Raw genomic sequence first — 23,375 nt, 5'->3', positions numbered from 1 at the left:
TCCTCAAGATTAGTAAACAAATTGTGGTCAGATTAAGAATTAGAAGTTTTCATGATCCTTAGATACTCAGAGGTATTTATATTATTATTTTTTCAGTCTGTATATTATAAATGTAGCATATAATGAGCTTGTCACCCTAAAGAATGTTAAAGAAAAGAATAAAAAGGGTGCTGATTATATTACTTACTATATGCAACCACATTTCCCCTAAGTAGTAATTTTAAGAACATGGTTAAGATTTTTCCAACTCTCAATGACAGGTTTCTGAATAATTCATTAGAGGTGCTTGATACTGATCATTTATTAGAAACTGGTTGAGCAACACAAAAAATGTCCATTGATATTGTTTCATTAGTCATCTGAATATGTAATTTCAGTGAAACAAAAGATTTAAAAGAATTAAAAAATGTAGTATATTGTCACTACGGCAAGAAAGTTAAATTCTTCCTATTTCTTACTATTGCACTTGAAGATGTTAAAAACGCACTGGTGGTGGATAACTCCAGTTAAATTACAGAACCCTTTAGTCTTGTTTTTCTTTTCTAAATACAAATTAGGACGTTGGTCAAGCATTTTTTATGGGATAGTCAAAAGATAGTTAAGAAAAAAATCTATACAGCTTACTATTTACATTTGTGGAGTTCCATGAGCCATGAATTGATCTAAGCCCTTCACATTTGTAAACTAATGTAATCCTGGCATGCATATGTATATGTGTGTGTGTGTGTGTGTGTGTGTGTGTGTGTGTGTGTATACACACAAGTGTGTAGATATACATAAACAGATGAGGCAGGTGCCATCATTTTCTCATCATATGAGAAAACTGAGAGCCAAGGAGGTGAAGTAGTTTTCCCCTAGGGACACAGCTTGTACCTCCGAGAACTGGGATCTAGTTTTACACACAAAAGGTTCCAGAAAGCAAAAGTTCTGCCAAGCCACTTTGCTTTTAGGTCCTCTCCAACTCTAGGAAACGGAGCTGCTAGCTTTGGTTCTAGGGCGGGGCCATGTGGAGCCTCGGCCACCTCCCTCGTCCTTCATTCTGCCCCAGCCACCCACGCCTGCTTCCCTCTTCTTCCACCACACCCTGCTTTACTTCTTCTATCTCCGCTCCTCCCCAGCGTCACGGAATGGTCTTCGAGCTCCGCGCCCTTGCAACCTGTAGTACTCCGCTCCAAGCTGCCAAGTCACCTTGGAGACGCGCCCACGCGCGGTGGGCCGTCGCGCCGCCGTGACGTAATGTCAGCGCCGCCGCCGTCGGGCTGGGGGGGCGGGGCGGGGCGGCGGGGCAGGCTGGCCGGCTGGGGGCGTGGCCGGGGTCCAGCTTCGGGCCTCCGCGGCCATCGCTGCCTGAGCGGTCCCTTCCCCTCGCCCACTCCCGCCCTTCTGGGCCGAGTGGGGCTGGGTGGCGTCCGCAGCCTCGCCCCGAGGGACACCGCGGCTTCAGGTGCTGGGCCTCCAGCGCAGCGCAATGTCAGGCGCCGCGACAGCTCTGTGAGTCCGAGGCCGCGGCCGTGGCGCTGGGCGGCGGCGGGTCCGGGCCGAGGCCGCTCATGGTGCCGCCACGACACCATCGCGGGGCAGGAAGGCCAGGTAGGCAGGCAGGGGAGGGCCGCGAAATCAACCTGCGCCCAAACCGGCACCGAGTGTCCACGAACGGCCCCACCCCCAGCTGTTGGTGGCGATCGGAGCGCCCTGGCCGAAATGGTACTGGTCTCCGAGGGGCGGCGTGAGGGGAAGGCTGACAGGGGCGTGTGAGCCTGGTGAGGACTCAGTTACTAGTGGGAGCTGCTCGAGCGCCGCCTCCGGGCTTTTTCTCACTCCCTGAGGAGGCGTCACCGGCTTAACTTTTGTGGTTTTTTTCCCCTCAAAGGAAGAGGATTCCCTTTAACAGCTGTTTCCTCACTCGTCTCGTGAATTTCTCTTTCGATCTAAAGAAAGTAGATGCGGTGACAGGCAGGGGTGGGTGCGGGAGCGTGGAGTATCCTCCCCTTCTACCACGTGAGGCGTTTGGAAACGTGCCCTCAAGACTCAAAACAAATCACTTCCTCTCAAATAATCAAACTCCCCTGCCAAGAGACAGGGGACCGAGGAGACACTCAGAAACAGGCGCGAGTCTAGACCTTGCCCCCTGTGGTGGATTCCTCTGTAGGGAGAGGCGAATAGAGTTGTGTATTTACGAAACTTGGAGGAGCTATTTACCAGTAGTTAACTATTGTTAAATACTGCCGTTTGTTGAATACTGGCCTTTTTTTTTTTCTGTACTGTGTACGTTTCTGAATATAATTTGAAATATACAGTGAATACCATTAGAGGCTAGAGAATAGTGTCAATTGTATTTAACACACTTAGGTATTTTTCTTTTCATTTGTTCATTTTGAATTTTAAGAGTTAAAAAAGATGTGATGAACCTTATTTTGAGTCGTTGATGTTTTCGTAATCATCATTTTATGGTTGTTTTTAGGTGCGCTGAGTTCTTTACCTCCTTTTAGACTCAGATCTGCCAAGTTTTCAGGCATTGCTGTTGAAGATCTCAGAAAGGCCTTCAAAGTAAGGTAAATCCAACTTTTAATTTACCGTGTGACCTTCAAACTGAACCTTAGCTAACAAGTGATGTTTGTTTCTCTTACGCTAATTTCTCATTTTCTATGGTTATTTTTCGAAATCTTCTCTAATGGGATCTGTATTTTCTACAAAACAGACTGCAGATGGTGTGTGTATTTATCATGAACCGGATGAATTCCCAGAGCAGTGGTTTCACCCAGCGCAGGAGAATGGCTCTTGGGATTGTTATTCTCCTACTTGTTGATGTGATATGGGTCGCATCCTCAGAACTTACTTCGGTATGTAATTCTTGTGTAGGAATGATGTTGCATTCTAATAATGCTGCTGTCAATCTGCAGTATCTCTCTAATCATTTCTATCTCTCGTGCTTACTTCAAGCACTATTTTGGGGGTGCCTGGGTGGCTCAGTCCTTTAAGCATCCAACTTCGTCTCAGGTCATGATCTCACGGTTTGGGAGTTCCAGCCCCGCTTCCGGCTCTGTGCTGACATTTTGGATCCTGGAGCCTGCTTCAGATTCGGGGTCACCCTCTTTCTCTGCCCCTGCCCTGCTCATGCTCTGTCTCTCCTTCAAAAATAAAATAAACATAAAAATATTTTTTTTAAAAAGCAGTATTTTGAATGTTGAATTACTTATATTTTCTTTGATAAGTGAATTCGTGTCAATTCAAGTTGAAACAAAAGATACTCTTTTTTGTATCGTAGAGTTTTCATCTGTCTTCTAGAGAGTTATTTAAAAAAAATGAGACTATGTGCATGTTTTCTTAATATTTGAATAATGTATCTGCTGTTTTCTTGTAAATTCAGGGTTTTTGCTGTTGTTTATAAATATATTTTCTAGTGGAACAAGTATCTAGGATGCAAAACCATTTGTCACCATTTAGTGGATAGTAAGAATGCTTTTGGACAAATGAGTGAAAGTGATCAGAGTTTTCATTATTGTGCATATGCATGAGTGCATGCACAGTTATACATTTGCCGATTCAAACATTGTAAAATACATGGTACACAGCGCATTCAGTTAAATTTTATTTTGCCTTTATCAGAGTACTCGTGATAGTAATGTGTTATTTTGAGTGCACAAAGTAGTTTTTCTTTCTAATTATATATGTAGTTATTTTTATTTGTTTAGTTAATCTCTATAAAAAGACATGCTTTTTATAAAGAAGTTTCACTTTCAGAAATTACTTTTCAACTTACATGTTGCAGTCTTAAGGCTAATATACAAAAGGAAACTAGCATTTATAAAATCAACTTAAATGTGAAAAAAAAGCAGTTTGCTACTGCTGGTCATCTCACATCATAGCTAAGTAAATAATTGATATTGGCATTGTAGGCAATGAATAAATAAATTTTTAGCTGTTTTGGAAGTAGGCTCTGGAATACAACAGCCATTTATTTTTCACTCTTCTATAACTTTTTTTTTTTTTTTTTTAGATTAACATTCTGTAGTTTAACCACAAAGAAATCTCTTTAATGTTGACAGGGAACTAAGCCTATCTTTAAAAATTTATTTTAGTTTTAAATAAATGGTTTTATTTTTATTTATCTGGTAATAAAATTTAGGACAGAAGAGGACCTGATCAAATTATAATTTAAGTAATTCCAATCTGTTGATAAGAGGATATTTTATAATTTTGTTATCCAAGAGCATATATGATGTGTCTAATTTTTCAGCCAAATATGCTCATTAAACTTTTGAGATATATTGTGTATTTCAACAAGAAAATCAATCTTTGTATTATAAAAATTTTCTAACATCTACAAAGTAGAGAGAATGGTATAATGGATCTTCATATACCTAACAACTATCAAATTTTGCCAATCTTCTCTTATCAACCTCCCAGACATGTTTTCCTGGACTATTTTAAAGCACATTCTAGCCACTTATCCTTTCACCTATAAATTTTTTCATATTCACCTCAAACTGAAAGGTCCTAATTTTTAAAAATATGATCACTCTGCCATTAACATATCTAACAAAATTATAATTTCTTAAAATCATCTGGTACCTGATCCATATTCAAATTGCTTTTAATTCACTTTTGTTCCTTAACTGTACCCCCCCACCCCTGCCTTTTTTAAAAATCATGCTATTAATTTGTTGGAAAAGCTGGATCATTTTTCCTATAGGATATATCACATTCTGGGTATCACAACAAGACTGCCATTAGCCTGGGTGACTCAGACAACAAACATTTATTTCTCACATCTGTGGCCTGGAGAGCTCAAGATCAAGGCACTGGCAGATGCAGTGTCTGGGGAGGATATGCTTCCTGGATCTTAGGTGGCAGTGTTCTCACTGTGTCCTCTCAAGGCAGAAAGGGCAGCATTCTGTGGTGTCTTTATAAGGCACTAATTCCATCCATGAGGGTTCTGTCCTTAGTTATCTCCAAAAGCCTCACCTCCAAATACCATCACATTAAGGGTTAGGATTTTAACATATGAACTTGGGGAAGACATACATATTCACTTCATAACACACATTCCAAATTTTGCTGATTGTTTCCTTGGGGTGTCATTTAACTTGCTCCTCCTTTTCTCTTACTTCCTGTAAAATGGTACTTAGGTTAAGTCTTGATTTGATTCAGGTTCAGTTTTTCGGGAAAAATACCTTGGTGGAACTGGGTACTTCCCGTGATAACACATGAGTCACAAATGGCTGCAAGTCTTACTTTGGGTGATGCCAACTTTGGCACTGTAAAATTTCTTACCAACCTTTAGGTAGTAGTCAGTTATCCATATGATTATTCTCTTGATGGACTATTTCATTTAGGGGTTGTAAAATGATGATTTTTCTAAGGGTCATTACTTCTGCATTTATTAGCTGGAATTCTTTACGGAGAGCTTTCTGTAACTACTATGTGGTTATCCTGAAACATGGTTCATATAGGAAGGGTTGAATAAATCTTGATTCTTTTCTTTTGTTCATTTTAGAGTAATGTTGCTTAGCAACTTCCATTAGTAACCATAGAGTATCATTATACATTCATGGATTTTTGTATATTTACTGTGTTTCAGACAATTGTAGTTACTCCGTTTTATGCTTAAGCTGTCCTATCTTTGACCAGTGGGGGCCCCTTCAAATTGGCTCTACTGTCCTTTCAGTATGATCCTATTAATCTTTAACATCCTATTTGTTTTCTGGTGCAAGATGCCCCAGGCTCATCTGGTACTTTTCCTGCTCCATACTTGGATTTGGTCATTTCTTTAAGAACCCATGGTTTCTTTTAGTGCAAGATAATACAGATTACCATCAGGATTCTATAGGTGCTTACTCCTCCTGGGTCATTTTTTCCAGGCCTTTCAGTATACATAACTAGGAATATTTTTTTAGGAAACAAGAAAATCATGAGTTCTAAGTTAAATGAAGGTGACAGGTTTTATATAATTTCCTAACTATTAAACTTCATGCAATTTTATTCATACACTATTCTGCTTTATTACCTTCCTTTATGCTGTTTCCTCTGGGCTATTATTCAGTCCCCCACACTCAGCTCAAGAATAGCTTCTCTTAGGAAACTTCCATAATCCTCAAAATGGTCTGTCTCCCTTTGGTAATTCCATGGTACCTGTATACCCCTATTGTGGTACTTAACACATTATGCTGTTCTTTTCATAAATATATGAAAAGAAAGGCTGTCTTATTTTTCCTTAGCCTTTAGCACAAGTACTCTTTCTTGCATAGTAGGTTTTTGATGAATGTTGAACAGAACATTTTTTTTGGAAGTTGTTGCTGTTTTGTTTGGGAATATTCTTTGTATATAAGCAAATACAATATTTAGAAGTGAGTATAAAATATTTTCATAATCCTTTTTGATTTTCTGTTTCACTTGAACTTCTAGAGTTAAAAATCATGTAATAGGCTTATTTTATTAGAGATAAGTAATAAGGTTTAAAGTCATTTCATAGTTTCTGTAAATTTTTCCTCTACAGTATGTTTTTACTCAGTACAACAAGCCGTTCTTCAGCACCTTTGCAAAAACATCTATGTTTGTTCTATACCTTTTGGGCTTTATTATTTGGAAGCCATGGAGACAACAGTGTACAAGAGGATTTCGAGGAAAGCATGCTGCTTTTGTAAGTTTTAAATTTTAAGTACTTGTTGGAGAGGGGATTTATTTTTTCAAAGTGTAAAGTTAGTAGTGTTTCAAAGGACTGTCAAATTTCAAGTTGTTAAAATGAATGAAAATAGCATAAGAGAAACTGACTTTTGTCCAAAATTTTAAATTCTTCTTCTAATCAACCTGGTATCAAAATATCTTATGAGAAATCAAAGGTGCATAATCACTTTCTTGCTGTTACCTCATAACATCCTTTGAGTTGTTAAAAATTATCGAGCTGGCCCAGATCAATTAATGTGGAGATGAAGATGAAAGTGAGGAGTAAGAAGAATATCTGGAGTCTTTGGTCATTTGCACATGGGTTGAATAGCATCTAATTAGTGGTAAAGTTGATTGTAGAAATGAAGTAATTCAAGGTTTTATTTATTGAAATGAGAATAGCATATTTAGGCCATGTTTCAGATGTTTGGCTAACCAAATTACATTCTTTCATTGATAATCAGCACATAATGTGCTGATTCATGGAGTTGAGAGAAATGGCAGTTTATATAGTGATGTATCTTCCTTGTAGAAGTAGACACTGAATTTTTGAGAGTGAAGAATATTAAACTGCCTCTTACATTCTCTTCTTTTTCCCATCTCTCTCCTTTTCTCTTCTTTTAAAATTGTGATAGAATATGCATGACATCAGATTTACCATTTTAGCCCCTTTTCTCCCCCCCCCCGCCTTTTTTATTGTAGTTAGATATAGATGGCATAAAATTTACAATTTTAACCATTTTTAAATGTATAGTGGCATAGAGACACTTTGGTGGCTCAGCTGGTTGAACGTCCCACTTTGGCTTAGGTCATGATCTCACAGTTTGTGGATTTGAGCCCTGCATCAGGCTCATTGCTGTCAGCACGGAGTCTGCTTCAGATCCTCTGTTCCTGCTCTCTCTCTGCCCCTCCCCTCATTCTCTCTCTCTCTCTCTCTCTCTCTCTCTCTCTCTCTCTCCCTCTCCCCCAAAAATAAATTAAAAAATAAAAATAAATGTATAGTGTCATATAATGAACATTTTAAATGCTCGGTGGCATTAAATATATATTCTCTTTGCTGTGCAGCCATCACCACTATCCATCTCCAGAACTTCTTCATTATCCCGAACAGAAACTCTATCCATTAAATAATAACTAACTCCCATTCCCCACTCTTTCCAAATACTTTCTTTCTCTTTTATTTTTTTCATGTGTATTATTTTTTGTGCATTAGACTAGTATTATTTATTGTCTTTTCTAATGAACACGTTCTATTTTTTACTTTGCAAAGGTAATGTACATTATAGAAATGTGTATACATTGTAGTATTACATGTAGGAATATGTTATGTGTATATAATACATGCACATTATTGAAAATTTAGAAAATACAGAGGGACAAAAAGAAGAAAATAAGTAATTCCAACATTCACAGAATAACCCCAGAGTATTTTGGCATATATCCTGCCATTCTTTTTCATGTATTTTCATTTTATATTTTATAAATTGGAATTGTACCATTATGTCCTGTTTTACAACTGGCTTTCTGTTCTTAGTGGTATATCATGAACAATAATGTAGTATTCCTAGAACATTTTTTAATGTTTTTTTTTATAGTAGTGATGAATGTTTATTGTTGAAGACAAATTATGGTAATAAGAAGAACAAGAATAGTCTGTCCATAATCTCACCATTCTAACACCACTATATATGTTTGATACTTTCTAGAGCTGTGTATTTATGTGAATATATTTAAAATTATAGTAGAAATAAGTTTAATATCATTGTCTAACCTGATTTTGCCTTCCATGTAACAATATATCATAAACACTTTCCCAGGCCAATAAATAAACATTTGTTATTATCTTTTCTATTTTATTTAACTGTTCCTTGATAATTAGGTTGTTTTCACTTTCTCTTTTGATGTAAATAAATAGGAATATTTTTTATACACATCTGTAGTTATTAGGATAAATTTTGCAAAGCCTAATTGCTGGATAAAAAACTAATGCCATTTTTCAGGCTTTTGCTTCTTACTGCTAAATTACTGTCTATATTTCATATCACTGTTAGCAATGCATGTGATTGAATCCTTACCAAACCCCAACATTTATTAATTTGACAGGTGAACAGTGATACTTTGTTTAATCTGCCTGCTTTTGGTAGCTTTTTCTTTTATTTGTTGTGTAATAGAATTCTTTTTGAGTTGTCTATATCTTGTTTATTTTTCTACATTGACTCCTTCTTATTCACTTAAGAATTCTTTTAAGAGCCTGGGCTTTGGTGTTTGAATCTTGTTCTGTCATTTGCTTATTGTTGACCTTGAGCAAGTTATTTAACTTCTTCAGACTTTAAGCAGAGATAATAGGGTAGCTGTGGGTATGAATAAAAGCATGCTTCTGCAGCACTAGCCCAGAGTTCTCCCAAGTGCAGTCCAGGCCCTGAGATCCATTTAGGGGGTTCTTGGTATTAATACTGTTATCAGTGTAACACTAAGATGTTTTTTGTCTTTTTCACTAACCCACCTGTCCTTTTCTTGCCAATCTGAAATGTTATAATAGTATTGTGAAAAGGTTGTAAGTTTTGTATTTAGACTGACTTGAATTTTAATCCTGGCTCTGTCACTTAGATGAAATCTCTCAGCTTCAGTTTCTTCATCAGTAAAATGAAGTTGATAATACCTACCTTGCATGATTGAATACTTGGCATTAGCTGCTATTTTTATTAATAATTATACTCTTAAAGGTCTACTCTGGATTCTTGATTCTGTTCCTTTGAGCTGTGAATGACAGCAGCCTTACTTTATAACATGAGTTTAATCGTATTTTGTGTCCCATTATCTGTAGTTTGCAGATGCTGAAGGGTACTTTGCTGCTTGCACAACAGATACAACTATGAATAGTTCTTTGGTAAGTGCTTTTTTTCTCATCAGAAGTGGAATGGGTGGAATTGAGCCATGACAGGAAGGACTAAAATAGCTTTATAGCACCACTATATTAAGATATAGATATATCTTAAAACTGGGTGCCTTCCATAAGAATTGTAACTTAGTACTTTGTTTCCTGGGACCTAGAAGTAAGCAATTCCACCTTCTAAAGAGGGAGGGGAAGAGTATATTGGTTATGGAGTGAAAATACTAAGGGACAGTCCTTTGTCCTTTGTTTCTTACTAACTTTGTCACTTTGTGTTCATTATTATTATCACTTAGAAACAAATATATTTGCTGGACACTGACAATATATAAGCAGATTATTTATTCCACAAATTTTTATACAAATTTTAAGAGCACTTAATATTTGTTAAGCACTTGTTCTAGGCTCTAGAGATATAGCTTATGTTCTAGTGTGTGAGAGTGTGTGTTTGGGGAGGGGGAAAGAGATAATAAGTGAACCAGTAAAGTAATTAACATATTCACTTATTTTAAGCATTTATAATCTAGTTGGAGAGAAAGTATGTAGAAATCTGGGTTTTTGTAGATCATTGTTAAGGCCTTTCTGTAAAATGTATTGGTCCAAATGTGGCATTCTATCTTATAAAAATTTTAATGTTACTCTAAAGTTTAACACCAGTTTATAAAGTACTAGTGTGGTGACTTTATTATTGTTTGCCTTTTAGAACTGTAGTTGTATGCAGGATAGGCTACCAGATGCTCTAAAGAATTTATGAAGCTTAGAGAAAATCTCATTTCTTTTGTCTGGGATCTTTAAAATCAGCAAGGTTAATATCAGTTGCCTCTATCAGCGTAGAAGGAAGAGTTGAGGTGGCAGACTATTCTTATAACTACTCTTCTACTGATTTTTGCTGTTATCTGTGAGATGGATATGTCAAAATTTTCTAGACCAAATGCTGTAATGAAAAGTTTAGTGAATGAAGAGACTATGTCTTTTTTAAGATCCTGTTGCCTCTTCATTTACTGAATATTTTTCATTGGCAGAGTTCTATGCCAAGAGCTAAAGGGAAATTAAAACATTTTCTGTTAATTTAAGAAATAGCCTAGTTAAAGAATTGTGCCTTAAATATAGATCATTTAAAGAACATTTGTAAAAACAGAAGAATTCAGAACCATTTAAAAACATAGACCTTTAACGCATGGTTAGATAAACCTGGTAGTTCTGTTGTCTACCACTTAATTATTTCATATCTCGGCTTCCATAAAAGTATTTTTTTAATGTTTATTTATTTATTTTGTGAGTGAGAGGGGTGAGTGGGGTGGGGAGAGGCAGAGAGAGAGCTAGAGAGAGAGAATCCTAAGCAGGCTCAGCCTGGAGCCCAACTCTGGGTTTGATCCCACAACTGTGAGATTATGACCTGAGCTGAAATCAAGAATCAGATGCTCAACCACCTGAGCCACCCAGGTGCGCCAAGTTTTTTTTAAATACCATTTTATGAGGTTGTTATGAGGACTAATGGGAAATATATGTTTAACTGCTCTGGACTTGGTGTCTAGTGCATTGCAGGAACTGATAAGTGGTAGCCATTTTTTTCTCTGTCCATTAAACCTGTAATAGTTTTAGGAATCTTAACCTTCAGTTGAATTTTAAGTAATAAGAGGAAATAATTTGGCAGATATTTACACATTATATACTTCATTATCTCTTTATTGTCTGCCTTCCCCTTTAACCTACATGATCATTGATGACAGAGACTTTGTCTTCTTTCACTTTTATAGCCCCATGATCTATAACGGTTTCTGACATAGTAGAAATTTAGCATGTATTTGTTAAAAGAATACATGAAAAGGAATAGGAGATAATCTGTTAGCTTGAGAAAGGGGTCTGTTTTTATAACATTTAAAGGCTAAATATCATAATGTACCAATGCTGTTCCAATATATTTTGGAAAATTCTCTGTAAATATGGTGGTGAACAGCTGCGTTTTGAGCGGTATATATGACTGTATACTCTCATCTTAAATTTTAGACAATATATCAACTATTATATTTGTTGTTTATATTTGTTTCTGTTTTTGTTACATTCTAGAGTGAACCTTTGTATGTTCCTGTGAAATTTCATGATATTCCAAGTGAAAAACCTGAGAACACAAACATTGATACTGAAAAAAGTAAGCAAAATTTAGAATTTTATAACTTAGAAATGGGAAGAAATTTTAGTTTCATTTAAACCATCCCCAAACTTAGTGATTTTGTGGGTTGACTAGGATCACCTGGCATTTCTTCTTTTCCATGTGGTGTCGGCTTGGCCTGTAGTCTTCCAGAAGTTTTGTCTAGAAGGTTTTATTAATTCAACTAGAAATAATTTAAAAATATCAGAAATCTGTATGGTTTTATTATATATATATTTTCAAATGGACAGTGTCCTCTTCAGCCATGCCACTAAACACCCCTAATAGCAAATTATGAGTTTCTTGTATCTGTGAATGGTGCAAAGAATGTCAGCTTCAGTGTAAGACAGTGTTTATCCATAATACTCTCTTGCAAAGAGTGAACCTCTAGAGGAGTGTTCCGCATGCTTGACCAGGAAAATAATTCTCGTAAATTGGGTATCTATGAGGAAAAATCCAAGTAAAGTTACACAATAAATGCTAAAATAATAACCATACTATAATCCTGGCCAGGCAATATATGTACATAATTGCAGAACCCTTGTTTGAATATTTGGTCTCATTTTAAAGCCTTTAAAACATTTTTATAGATGAAAACCATTTTCCTGTTAACCCTTTGAGCAGAGCTGCTCCAGTTAATAATATAACTGCTTTTCTTTGCTGTCCAAGTCTGATCATATATGGATTAAAGAATACACATTTATCAGTAAATTAAAATTTATGGGTTTTGTTGGATGTGAGGGGAGACATTTAATGATTTTGTATTGTACTTTTCCTTTTAAGCTCCCAAAAAGTCTCGTGTAAGGTTCAGTAATATCATGGAGATTCGACAGCTTCCATCAAGCCATGCATTGGAAGCCAAGCTGTCTCGCATGTCACATCCTACTGTGAAAGAACAAGAATCCTTACTCAAAACTGTAGGGAAACTTACTGCAACTCAAGTAGCAAAAATTAGCTTTTTTTTTTGCTTTGTGGTAGGTCTTCTCTTTATTATATGTTTAGAACTTGAATTTTAAGACAGTGTACATACCAACAGTATGCTATTTAAGTGTAATACTGTTAGTTTGCTTAATCGTGACTTTAAACTCAGCTATCTGGCATCATTGGGGAATTTGAGTATCAGAGTCAATAATTGCTTGCCATACCTCAGAGAATTCAGTAATTACTATAACATTATAGCTACTTCTGTATATATTTGGAATTTGACATTGCTTCAGGGTCAGAATAATTAATAGTTATTTTATACTATGATGTATACAAGGGCTAATAAATACCCAGAGAAGAGTTTACTATATGCATTGATTTTGTCAAAAAAGTGGTTTGGTGGTTGTATAATAAATTCATGTAAATGTGGTCAAATATTTTAGCAACTACTCATAGTAAACATTTCTACAGAATTTTTTGTAGTATTGTTGATAGCTTCTTTATTAATATAGAAACTGAAAAATGTGCTTAAGATTTCATGATAGAACAATCGTGTAGCAAATACTCTTTTTGAATAAGCTGGGATTACTTGTCTGAGTTAGTGAAAACTCTGGAGTTTAGAATTTAATAATGAATTTCATTGCTCTTTGCTGTGTATGTCATTGGAAGCAGCCTAATCCAAGGTTCTTTAGTATGAGCCTATAAGATTTAAATTTATATTGAACTTTTTTAAACACTAGATAATGCATGCTAATGTCAATATCATTAGCCTGATTATAAGATTTTTTTTACTTCCCAGTTTTGCCTCATTGCGTAGCCCACTTTTTTCTATCCTCTTCCTGGATAACATCTAGTTGAGTGTTACTTTAATATATTCAGCAGTGCAAATCAGAAAATCTTTGTGAGTTATGATAATTACATACATACTAAAAAGCTCATACATTTGTATTATGCTGTTAATATGAATTTCCAAATGTTTGCTTATTTTAAAAGAATGTAAGGCTCATACATTTGGATTATGTTGTTAATATGGATTTCCAAATGTTTGCTTATTTTAAAAGAATGTAAGGCAAGACTAAGATTTATTAATTATATGTTACCTAATTTTCAAATGAGACTTGAGGTGGAGAATAATAAAAGCATCTATATAGTAAAAGTTAAACCTGGGTGGCTCAGTTGGTTAAATGTCCAACTCTTGATTTTGCCTCAGGTCACTATCTCACACTTCATGAGACTGGGCCTCACACTGGGCTCTGTGCTGACATCATGGAGCCTGCTTGGGATTCTCTCTCTCTGTCTCTCTGCCCCTCCCTTGCTCATGGTCTCTCTCAGAATAAATATATACACTTTAAAAAAAAAGAGGGAAAGATAAGAGCCAGATTAAATGGGTAGTGTGTGTGTGTGTGTGTGTGTGTGTGTGTGTGTGTGTGTATGTGTGTATGTGTGTGTGTCTGTTTAGGGGGGGAGCTGGTTGTGGAATAGGATGATTATATCAGGAACTTCAATTTAAAGGAAGAAAGCTACTTCAAATGAGCACACAGTTTATCCCTAGGCAAATTGGTAAAAGGAAAGGCAAATAGGAAAACCTCATGAATTACACAACTTATTGCCTATTAAAAAGAAATACTGTATTTCCCTTCTTTGGATAAAGCAATTTTCCAACTCATGACTCTGAGAGAATGTATTACATAGATTAAATACATTACATAGGTACTATTCCATGTAGCAGGTTTATATACAGATAGATATGTGCATATAAAAAACCTTTTAAAAATTGTGATGAAATATATGTGCTATACATTTGCCATTTTAACCTTTTTTTTTCATTCTAACCATTTTTAAGTGTTTATAGCTTTAGTGGCATTAAGTACGTTCACATCGTTGTACAACCACCACCATCTATCAACAGAACATTTTTCATTGTGTAAAACTGAAATTCTATATCCATTAAATAAGTCCCCTTTATTATCTTCCCCAGCCTCTGACAAGCACCATTCTACTTTCTGTCACTATGAATTTGACCACTCTTAAGTACCTTGTATGAATGGAATCATATACTGTTTTTGCTTTTATGACTGGCTTACCTCAGCATAAAGTCTTCAAGGTTCATCCTCATAGCATGTGTCAGAACTTTCTTCCTTTTAATTTTTTTTTAAGTTTATTTGTTTTGAGAGAGAGAGAGAGAATGCACACATGCCTGGGGGAAGGGCAGAGAGAGAAGGGCAGAGAGAGGATCCCAAGCAGGCCTCCACACTGTCAGTGTGGAGCCCAAGGCAGAGTTTGAACTCAGGAACCATGAAATCATCACCTGAGCCGAAATCAAGAGTTGGATGCTTAACTGACTGAGCCACCCAGGTACCCCAGAACATTCTTCCTTTTAAAGGATGAATACTATTTCATTGTATGGATATACCATGTTTTGTTTATTTATCTGTTGATCTGCATTTGGGTGGTTTCCACTTTTGGTAGTCTTTAAAATAAAATAGAAGAATAGAATAGAATAGAATAGAATAGAATAAAATAAAACCTAAATAAGTTACAAGCCTAGAAAGCTATGTTAGTATTTAGTAAAGACATTTCTATAGAAAGAATAATAAAGCTTTTTGGAAACCTTATTTAAGAGAGTGATAAGCTTTGATAAGGTTTAGAGCAGTGCTATTCAATACAAATATAATATGAGCCTGAAATGTGGTTGTCCTATGTATTTTTGAATTTTCTACAATTAGAAAAAATTTAAAAAAAATTAAAATGTTTATTTATTTTTGAGAGAGAGAAAGAGAGAGACAGACAGACAAAGCATGAGCTGGGGAGGGGCAGAGAGAGAGGGAGACACAGAATCCAAAGCAGGCTTCAGGCTGTCACCTGTTAGCACAGAGCCCGATGTGGGGCTTGAACCTACAAACCCTGAGATCATGATGTGAGCTGAAGTTGGATGCTTGACTGACTGAGCCACCCAGGCACCCCCCAAATTTTTTAAATGATATTTTAAAAATTTTTTAAAGAGAAATCAAGTTAAGAGAAACAAGTAAAGTTAATTTTAATACTATATTTTTATTTAATGCACCATGTATAAAATATTTTAACATGTTATCAGTGTAAGATTGAGATAGTTTATATTCTTTTTCTGTACTAAAATCTTCTAAGCATTTCAATTTCATTTAAATTTCTATTTTTATTTAAGTTTCTATTTCTTTTCAACTTCAGTTTTTCAGTTTTAGTTGCAAAACATTTCAGTTCAGGCTAGCTACTTTTCAGTTCCTCAGTAGCTACATGTGGCTAGTGGCTAATGTACAGTGCAGAACAGAAGGAGTTAGTGATTACTGTATTTGCCAGTCCACCTTGTATGTCTTTTGTCTCATGAGGACTTGTGGTGTTTTAATTTTTCTCTGTAGGATATAATTTGGGTCATATAGTACTTATCTAGAGTACCTTTTATGATAATTTTAAAATAACTTATCACTCATGAAATAATGAAATATATGACTTATTTGTGATAGATTATTTTATTAGTAAGTGGTTGTCCTCAACTCTGGAATAATAAAGTGAAACACTGTAAGGTTAATTTTTATTGGAGGGTAATTGAGATGAATCTTCTTTTGTGATAAGAGTGCGTTGGATTTGAAAGCCAGAGAATGGGGAGAGGTTAAGAATAGGAAGGTCTTTCTAGAAAGAGTTTATTTATAACTCATGATGAATTCTTAGGAGTTTTGAATGGCTGCTACCTAAGTGATCTGTTTTTATTTCTGTATCTTGTATTAGCAGAGACAGTGAGATTGTCTGGAAAATGAGTATTTATGTGTTAAAGTGGTAAGGAAAGTGGGTCCAGAAAGCTCATGATCACCCTGTAAGTTTTATCGGTTCTTGCAGACAGATCTCCAAAAGATAATTAAGAGTAGAATCTTACTTTTCTAGCACTTGAACCACAAGCAGATTGTGGCCTTTATTGCCATATATGTTTGATATTGTTCATCTTAGCAATTGTTACCTCATTTTCTCGTTTAGAAAGTCAAGTGAAATTATCTAGGGAGTCAGAGAACTACAGATGGTGTCAGAATCACTTTGCTATAGTTTGGCTTTCACTTTGAGTACAGTGTAGACTACATGAATCTACTAGACTCAGCTATCTGCTGCCTTCTAGCAGTGGTCTAAGATATGCCTTTGTTGCTTCGCTGAAATGTGTATGCTAATAATTATAGTACTCACGTAACTAAAAGTTCTGAGAGAGATCAAGAGGTGTACCTTTCTTTTTTTTTTTTTTTTTTTTTTTTTTTTTTTTTTTTTAAATTTTTTTTTCAACGTTTATTTATTTTTGGGACAGAGAGAGACAGAGCATGAACGGGGGAGGGGCAGAGAGAGAGGGAGACACAGAATCGGAAACAGGCTCCAGGCTCCGAGCCATCAGCCCAGAGCCTGACGCGGGGCTCGAACTCCCGGACCGCGAGATCGTGACCTGGCTGAAGTCGGACGCTTAACCGACCGCGCCACCCAGGCGCCCCAAGAGGTGTACCTTTCTTAAGAGGACATTCGTTCTTCAGTGGAATATGAATGTCGAAGTAACAGTGATGCCAAAAACAGAGAGGAGTTAATTGACTTTGATCCAGCAGTCTGCTTCTTAGTATATATATGCACTCATGCACATATGTACCCAGAGGCATGCACTAGAATGTTCATAGTATCATTGTTTGAAATAGTCAAAAAATATCCATTAACAGAAAAATGGATGAGTTGTGATAATAGGCATTAGGATATCTAATAGCAGTAAAAATAAATGAATTTTGGAACACCTGCCCCCAACACACACATCAGGCTTCATCAAAAAGAAGTCTTACTTCTTATTCCTTAAATTAGGCACAGTATAGAGGATATAAGAATATCCTAGCCTGGATGAGCCTAAGAGAAGAAAAAAAAACCCTCAAACTGGAAAACTTCCTTAAATTATATCCAGTTATGAGAACTCTTTGTATTGTGTCTCCAAACTGAGTATCAGAGAAATAATCATAATTAGCTAGCAAATTCACATTTTTTATTGGACTTTTTTAGATTTCCAAAATGAATGTCTTTTTATCTATCAGTCTACCTAGTTGGTAGCTACCTTGATCCATCCCCATAGGCATCATCTCGTTGAGTAGATTTCTCATCATGCTATATTTATCTGTACATATTTTAATATTGGAGAATTTCCCCAAATTCAAATTTGATTTAGATAAACTTTAATAGAATGCTAGAAGTGTTTGGATAAAGCAAATTTTAAAGTTGATACTCAGTTTTACTCTCATTAAAAAAAAACTTGAATACTAATTTTAATGAGCTATTGTTAATTTCTTAAGGGAAATTGAATAGCAATGATCTTAGATCTAATTGTAAATGCCCTCTTTTTTGAGCTTGTGATTTTTCAATAGAAAGCAACTTTTAAAAGCTCTTATGATAAAATATTTAGGGGGAGAAAAAAAAAGGAGGGTCCTATAAACTGTGACAGATGTAAGCATGTCATTCAATTGGGTTCACTTTGTTTTCTTTGTCTTTAGTGGTTTCTGGCAAATTTGTCATATCAAGAAGCACTTTCGGACACACAGGTTGCTATAGTTAATATCTTGTCCTCAACCTCTGGTAAGAAATTTGTCTTCAAAATTTACATTATAACTTGAAACCTTTTTCTGTTATATGTGTATGTACATATACACACATTTTTATCTTATTACAAATTACATTCATTCTAATAATGTACATTAGTGTGTTGTAACTACATAAATGTTTGTAGTTTTATGCTGTGGCCTTGTACTGTTTACATTCCTTCGACTATGTTATGGCATTTTTTATATAACAACATATTAAAGTTTGATGGGCTGTTTTTTTGTATTGTGGTTGTCATTCCTTTCACATATTCTTTCTGAAGATCTTTTTCTGGACCCTTTGGCTAAATGTAATTGCTTTTTTCAGAACCATAATTTACCCAATGAAAGATGTTTTATTTTAAAAATTGAATCACCTTCCAAATCTGGGAGAGAAAAAGTATTTTTGAAGCTGTAAAAATAACTTGAGCACACATGCTTGATTATGATGAGGTCATAATGTTACTCTGAATGCTCAATTTAACTCTTATTAGTTTAAAATAAGTAGGGTTATACTTAATCTGTATTGTTGAAATAAACATTTAGTTTAAAGGCTGCTTTCCACAGTATTAAAGCTGATGTATCTTTTTTCCCTGCAGGACTTTTTACCTTAATTCTTGCTGCAGTGTTTCCAAGTAACAGTGGAGATAGATTTACTCTTTCTAAACTACTAGCTGTAATTTTAAGGTAAGAATGTAACATAATAGCTAGTTAATTCTGCTTAAAAATATAATGTTTAAATTTTTCTGTTAGTGACATAGGATAGTTTATATTATACTATGGCAAAGCAAGATGAGGATGAAAGAAGGGTTTATGTGGATATCATGCTATGCAGCCTTGGATCAGGTCCTTCTTTAGTTTTCTAAATGGTCCTGGGGAGAGTAACTGGAGGGAGGGACCCCAAAGCAGCTTTGGCTCCCATTCAAGTGAGGACAGACAGTATACTGCTGTGTATTGTACTGATGTTTACCTTTAATTTTATGTGGCACCTTAATCCTCATAACCTCCCAAGTTCCTGTTTCCTTCTCCTAAAACAAGTTCCTCTTTCTGTTTTGGTTTTGGGTTTTATATCTCCTAGTAATCAAACGTGCAGTCTTCTCTGATTATTTCATCACATGATCTTTCAGTTGTTTTCTGTATAAACCATCTGGCAGTTTTGAATTAGTGTGTAACATCAGTATTGTCAATAACTGTATTTAAATCTTTTATGTAACTTTGTGTATGTTTGTCTTGTCTTTTCTATGGGTTATAAACCTTTAAAGGCCAGAGCCTTGTTTGCTGCTTATTTGTGCCGCCTGCAGTGTAGCGTAGGGCTTTGCTTACTGACAGTACTCAACAGAGATGTATTGGTTTGATAAAGCTGTTGTCTTTATGAGAAAAAATCAGAAATCAGAGAAGAAAGTTGAATGATTTAATGAAGAGAGTAGTGTTTCTTAGCTGTCAGAGCTGGGTTTGAGTCAGAGCTTTGTTCTTTTTTCCTGTCAGTTTCCTTAAGCTCTCTGAGATAGTTTCCTAGGTGAGAACATGATGATCGTATTAGCCTCGTTTGGAAGTTTGGAGCCAGTGTATATAAAAAGCAATTATCACAGGGACTGAGGTACTTGGTAGTCACATACGTGGTGGCTCTTATTACGGTGTGTTTTTCTCTTTTAGCCATAACCATGGTAGTTTTCAGGGGTAGGCCGGTTGACCCAACTAATTTATTATTTAGATGTTATGCCCACTAGAAGTTTATTATATTGCATGTATGATTAGCTAATGTTTTAGCTAAACCTATTCTTGTGTTAGGGGAATACAATATATTTGTATTGGGGAAGTAAATGAAGTTTAATTCGGTTGAATTTTTTGTCAATTTATAATTAATTGTTCAAATATTTAAGTATGGTTTTATTGTTAATTTAGGTTTTACCAATAGGCAGCATTTGTGCTATCGCTAGGTTTGTATGAGTATACTGTATGCATATCTTCAAAAACAAGTTTGAAAGAGGCTGAAAAGTTGGTTACTTCTTAACCAAAAGCAGTAGGTAGCATAGGAGGTAAGAATACTTACCTAGAAGCAGGCTACCAATAGATTCAGTCCCATCTGTGTGATTTTGGTCAAGTTACTTCATATGTTTGTGTGTGAGTTTTTCATGTGTAAAATGGTAATGGTAACAACAGTAATACCTTTATTATAAAGTAATTTGTAAATTTTTCAAGAATTAAATGATTTGAATACAAGTATAGCATTTACACTGTCCTGTTATCATTGTTAAATATTATTAATTAAATCACTAAGTTCTTTGACAGTTTAAGTTTTGCTCAGTTTTGAGCATAGTCTTGATTACTTATAAATAATTTTTATCTTCATTACTAGTCCTTTTAAGGAATGTATTATTTTGCTTATTAGTAATGCTCTTATTCTCACAGCATTGGAGGTGTTGTGCTGGTTAATTTGTCAGGGTCTGAAAAATCTGCTGGAAGAGATACAATAGGTAAGTAAGTACTTGACTCTGCATTCTTTCTGTTACAGTATACAAGACAGTTTGTACATATCACTGTTTATGTCCTTGTGTGCATGTATGTGCATGTGCACACACACACAGGGTGGGCACTAATGGGGCCTTTTTTTTTTTTAACGTTTTTTTGGAAATCATGTAAAAAAAATTAAAAAATAGTTAATAGAATTCTCATATAGCCATCACTCAGATTCTCCGCTGTGTACATAGCTTCAGTATAGTTACAAAAATCAGGAATTAACATTGATTATAATTTAGTTAATTTGTATATCCTTTTCATATTTCACCATGTTTCCCATGAATGTTCTTTTTCTGGTCCAGCATCACTTGTTGCACTTAGTTGTCATGTCTCCTTAGTTTCCTTTAATCTAGAACTGTACCTCAGTCTTTTTTTTTTTTTTTCTTTTCTTTTATAACCTTAACACTTTGAAAGGATACTGTCCAGTTGTTTTGTGGTATGTTCCTCACTCTTGGTTTGTCTGATACTTCCTTATGGTTAAATTTATGTTGTGTATTTTTGATTAGAATGCCATGGAAGTGATATTGGAAGTGTCCTGATCAGTAAATCATATTAGAAGGCACATGGTGTTGTCCCATTAGTAGTGACTAATTTTTTTTTTTTTTTATTTATTTATTTTTTTTAATTTTTTTTTTCAACGTTTATTTTTATTTTGGGGACAGAGAGAGACAGCATGAACGGGGGAGGGGCAGAGAGAGAGAGAGAGACACAGAATCGGAAACAGGCTCCAGGCTCTGAGCCATCAGCCCAGAGCCTGACGCGGGGCTCGAACTCCCGGACCGCGAGATCGTGACCTGGCTGAAGTCGGACGCTTAACCGACTGCGCCACCCAGGCGCCCCAGTAGTGACTAATTTTTAAGGTAGTGTCTGCCAGGATGCTCCAGTGTCAAGTTACTAACTTTTTTCTTTGCAACTAGTAAGCATCTTGTAGGGAGATACTTTGAGACTACGCACATACCATGTTTCTATTATACTTGCACCCACTAATTTTGTGGTTCACTCATGATTCTTGCCTTGAAACATTTAGTGCCATGGTGAACACTCAGTTTTGATCTATTGTTTAGACTGAACAAAAACAAAGATAGTAGAACCCAGTTTTATGGCTTCCTTCTGGATACTTAGTTTAGATATTTGAAATTCATTGAATGGAACACTGCTTTCTAAACTATCCCTGGTTATTGCCCAGGCATAGTTTGTGCCTTGAACTGCTTATGTCTTTCTCACCCTTGAACTGATAGCTATGCCTTGAACTATATCATTTCTCACCCACAGCAGCTTTGTATATGTAAAACGATATATGTATTTGTTGTGTATGCGTGAGGTTTTATTGATAGGCTTTTTTTGCTTTCTTAAAAAAGTTAAATTTTTAAAAAATATATTCAATAAAACATTGGAATTTGGGATAATTAATTGAAGTATTAAATGTGGTCGTTTGGCAGACAGCACATTAATTTAGCTGTTTTTAAAACTTACTTAAATGTCTTTGAGAATGAGTTAATATTAAAGAGAATCAGCATTTATTATGCCCGTACTATACGCCATGTATTAGATATTTTAGAAAACATTAAAAAGTATGTTTGTACTTTTCAAGTTCTTGACTTTAATCATTACCTAGACTTATAAAATAAAAACACTAGAGAATAAAATAATATTACATTTAACCATGTAAATATTAAATTGTCTAAAATAGAAGACCAGGAGGATGGAAATTCAGTGGAGTAGGAGGAGGATGCTTTGTGGCAGAGGTGGGACTTGAACAGGGCCTTGAAAATGGTAGTACAATATATACTAAAGATGATACATGACAGTGGGGAGGACTGTATAAGCAATGGCTTAACCACTATTACACCAGACAGTGTCAGGTGTCAAACTGAAGTAGCATTTCAAAATTAAAAAAACAAATAGTTACTTCCATGGTTTTAACATTATGTGTGTTTGTATAGATCATTGGATGTTTGCACATGTGTTTGTTCACTCTTTAAACTGCTTCCTGAACTCCTGGAGGACATGGAGGGGGTGGGCTATAGTTTATCTTTTCATATTTGTGTACTTCTTGAAATAGTATCTGACACCGTATTAGATTTTAAATAAGTGTGTGTTGAATGAATTAATGAAAAATGCGTGAACTCATTACGTTGATTTTTACAGGTTCCATTTGGTCTCTTGTTGGAGCCATGCTCTATGCTGTCTATATTGTTATGATTAAAAGAAAAGTAGACAGAGAAGATAAGTTGGATATTCCAATGTTCTTTGGTAAGAATATGTTTAACCTGTGAGGCTATTTACTCTGAATGATTAGCTTAGGGTTTTGTTCTAGAGGGAATAAGGAAGCCTTTCTCTTTTCCTCCATATGATTCTTTAAAACTGTCAGATTTTAAGGCTCATGAAGTCCAGTCTCAGTGTTTTTCTCATACCTTGTCCTGCATAACTGTGTACCTCTGACAGAAGGCCAGTTTCCTCAGTGTGAAGTAAAGAAAGAAATTCTTCCTAATGCCTTTTTTGCATTCATGTTTCAGCCTGTGAATCAGATATTTTCCTCATTGATAGGAAAGAATTATGCTATTATAAGCATGTGAGAGTATACCTGTTGTATTACACATTTTACCATTTTTTACTTTTTAGA

The 23,375-nt window shown here is 35.5% G+C and overlaps 1 protein-coding gene across 1 annotated transcript in view; it reads left to right on the top strand.

The window, feature by feature from the left end:
* The first annotated feature begins 1,291 nt into the window (after positions 1-1,291).
* SLC35F5 (solute carrier family 35 member F5) overlaps positions 1,292-23,375 on the top strand; it is a 37,723-nt gene continuing 15,639 nt past the window's right edge. Inside the window, exons 1-11 of the mRNA XM_047871980.1 lie at positions 1,292-1,590; positions 2,462-2,552; positions 2,699-2,840; positions 6,497-6,640; positions 9,488-9,550; positions 11,621-11,702; positions 12,486-12,676; positions 18,152-18,233; positions 18,835-18,922; positions 20,645-20,709; positions 22,901-23,005. Of these exons, the coding sequence (XP_047727936.1) occupies positions 1,551-1,590; positions 2,462-2,552; positions 2,699-2,840; positions 6,497-6,640; positions 9,488-9,550; positions 11,621-11,702; positions 12,486-12,676; positions 18,152-18,233; positions 18,835-18,922; positions 20,645-20,709; positions 22,901-23,005 (1,093 nt within the window). The 5' untranslated portion in view covers positions 1,292-1,550. The remainder of the gene's footprint in view (positions 1,591-2,461; positions 2,553-2,698; positions 2,841-6,496; positions 6,641-9,487; positions 9,551-11,620; positions 11,703-12,485; positions 12,677-18,151; positions 18,234-18,834; positions 18,923-20,644; positions 20,710-22,900; positions 23,006-23,375) is intronic.

Source organism: Prionailurus viverrinus, chromosome C1 (assembly GCF_022837055.1).
Source record: "Prionailurus viverrinus isolate Anna chromosome C1, UM_Priviv_1.0, whole genome shotgun sequence".
NCBI lineage: Eukaryota > Metazoa > Chordata > Mammalia > Carnivora > Felidae > Prionailurus > Prionailurus viverrinus.
The sequence above is the reverse complement of the archived record's forward strand: the minus strand, read 5'-3'. Positions and strand labels throughout refer to the sequence as shown.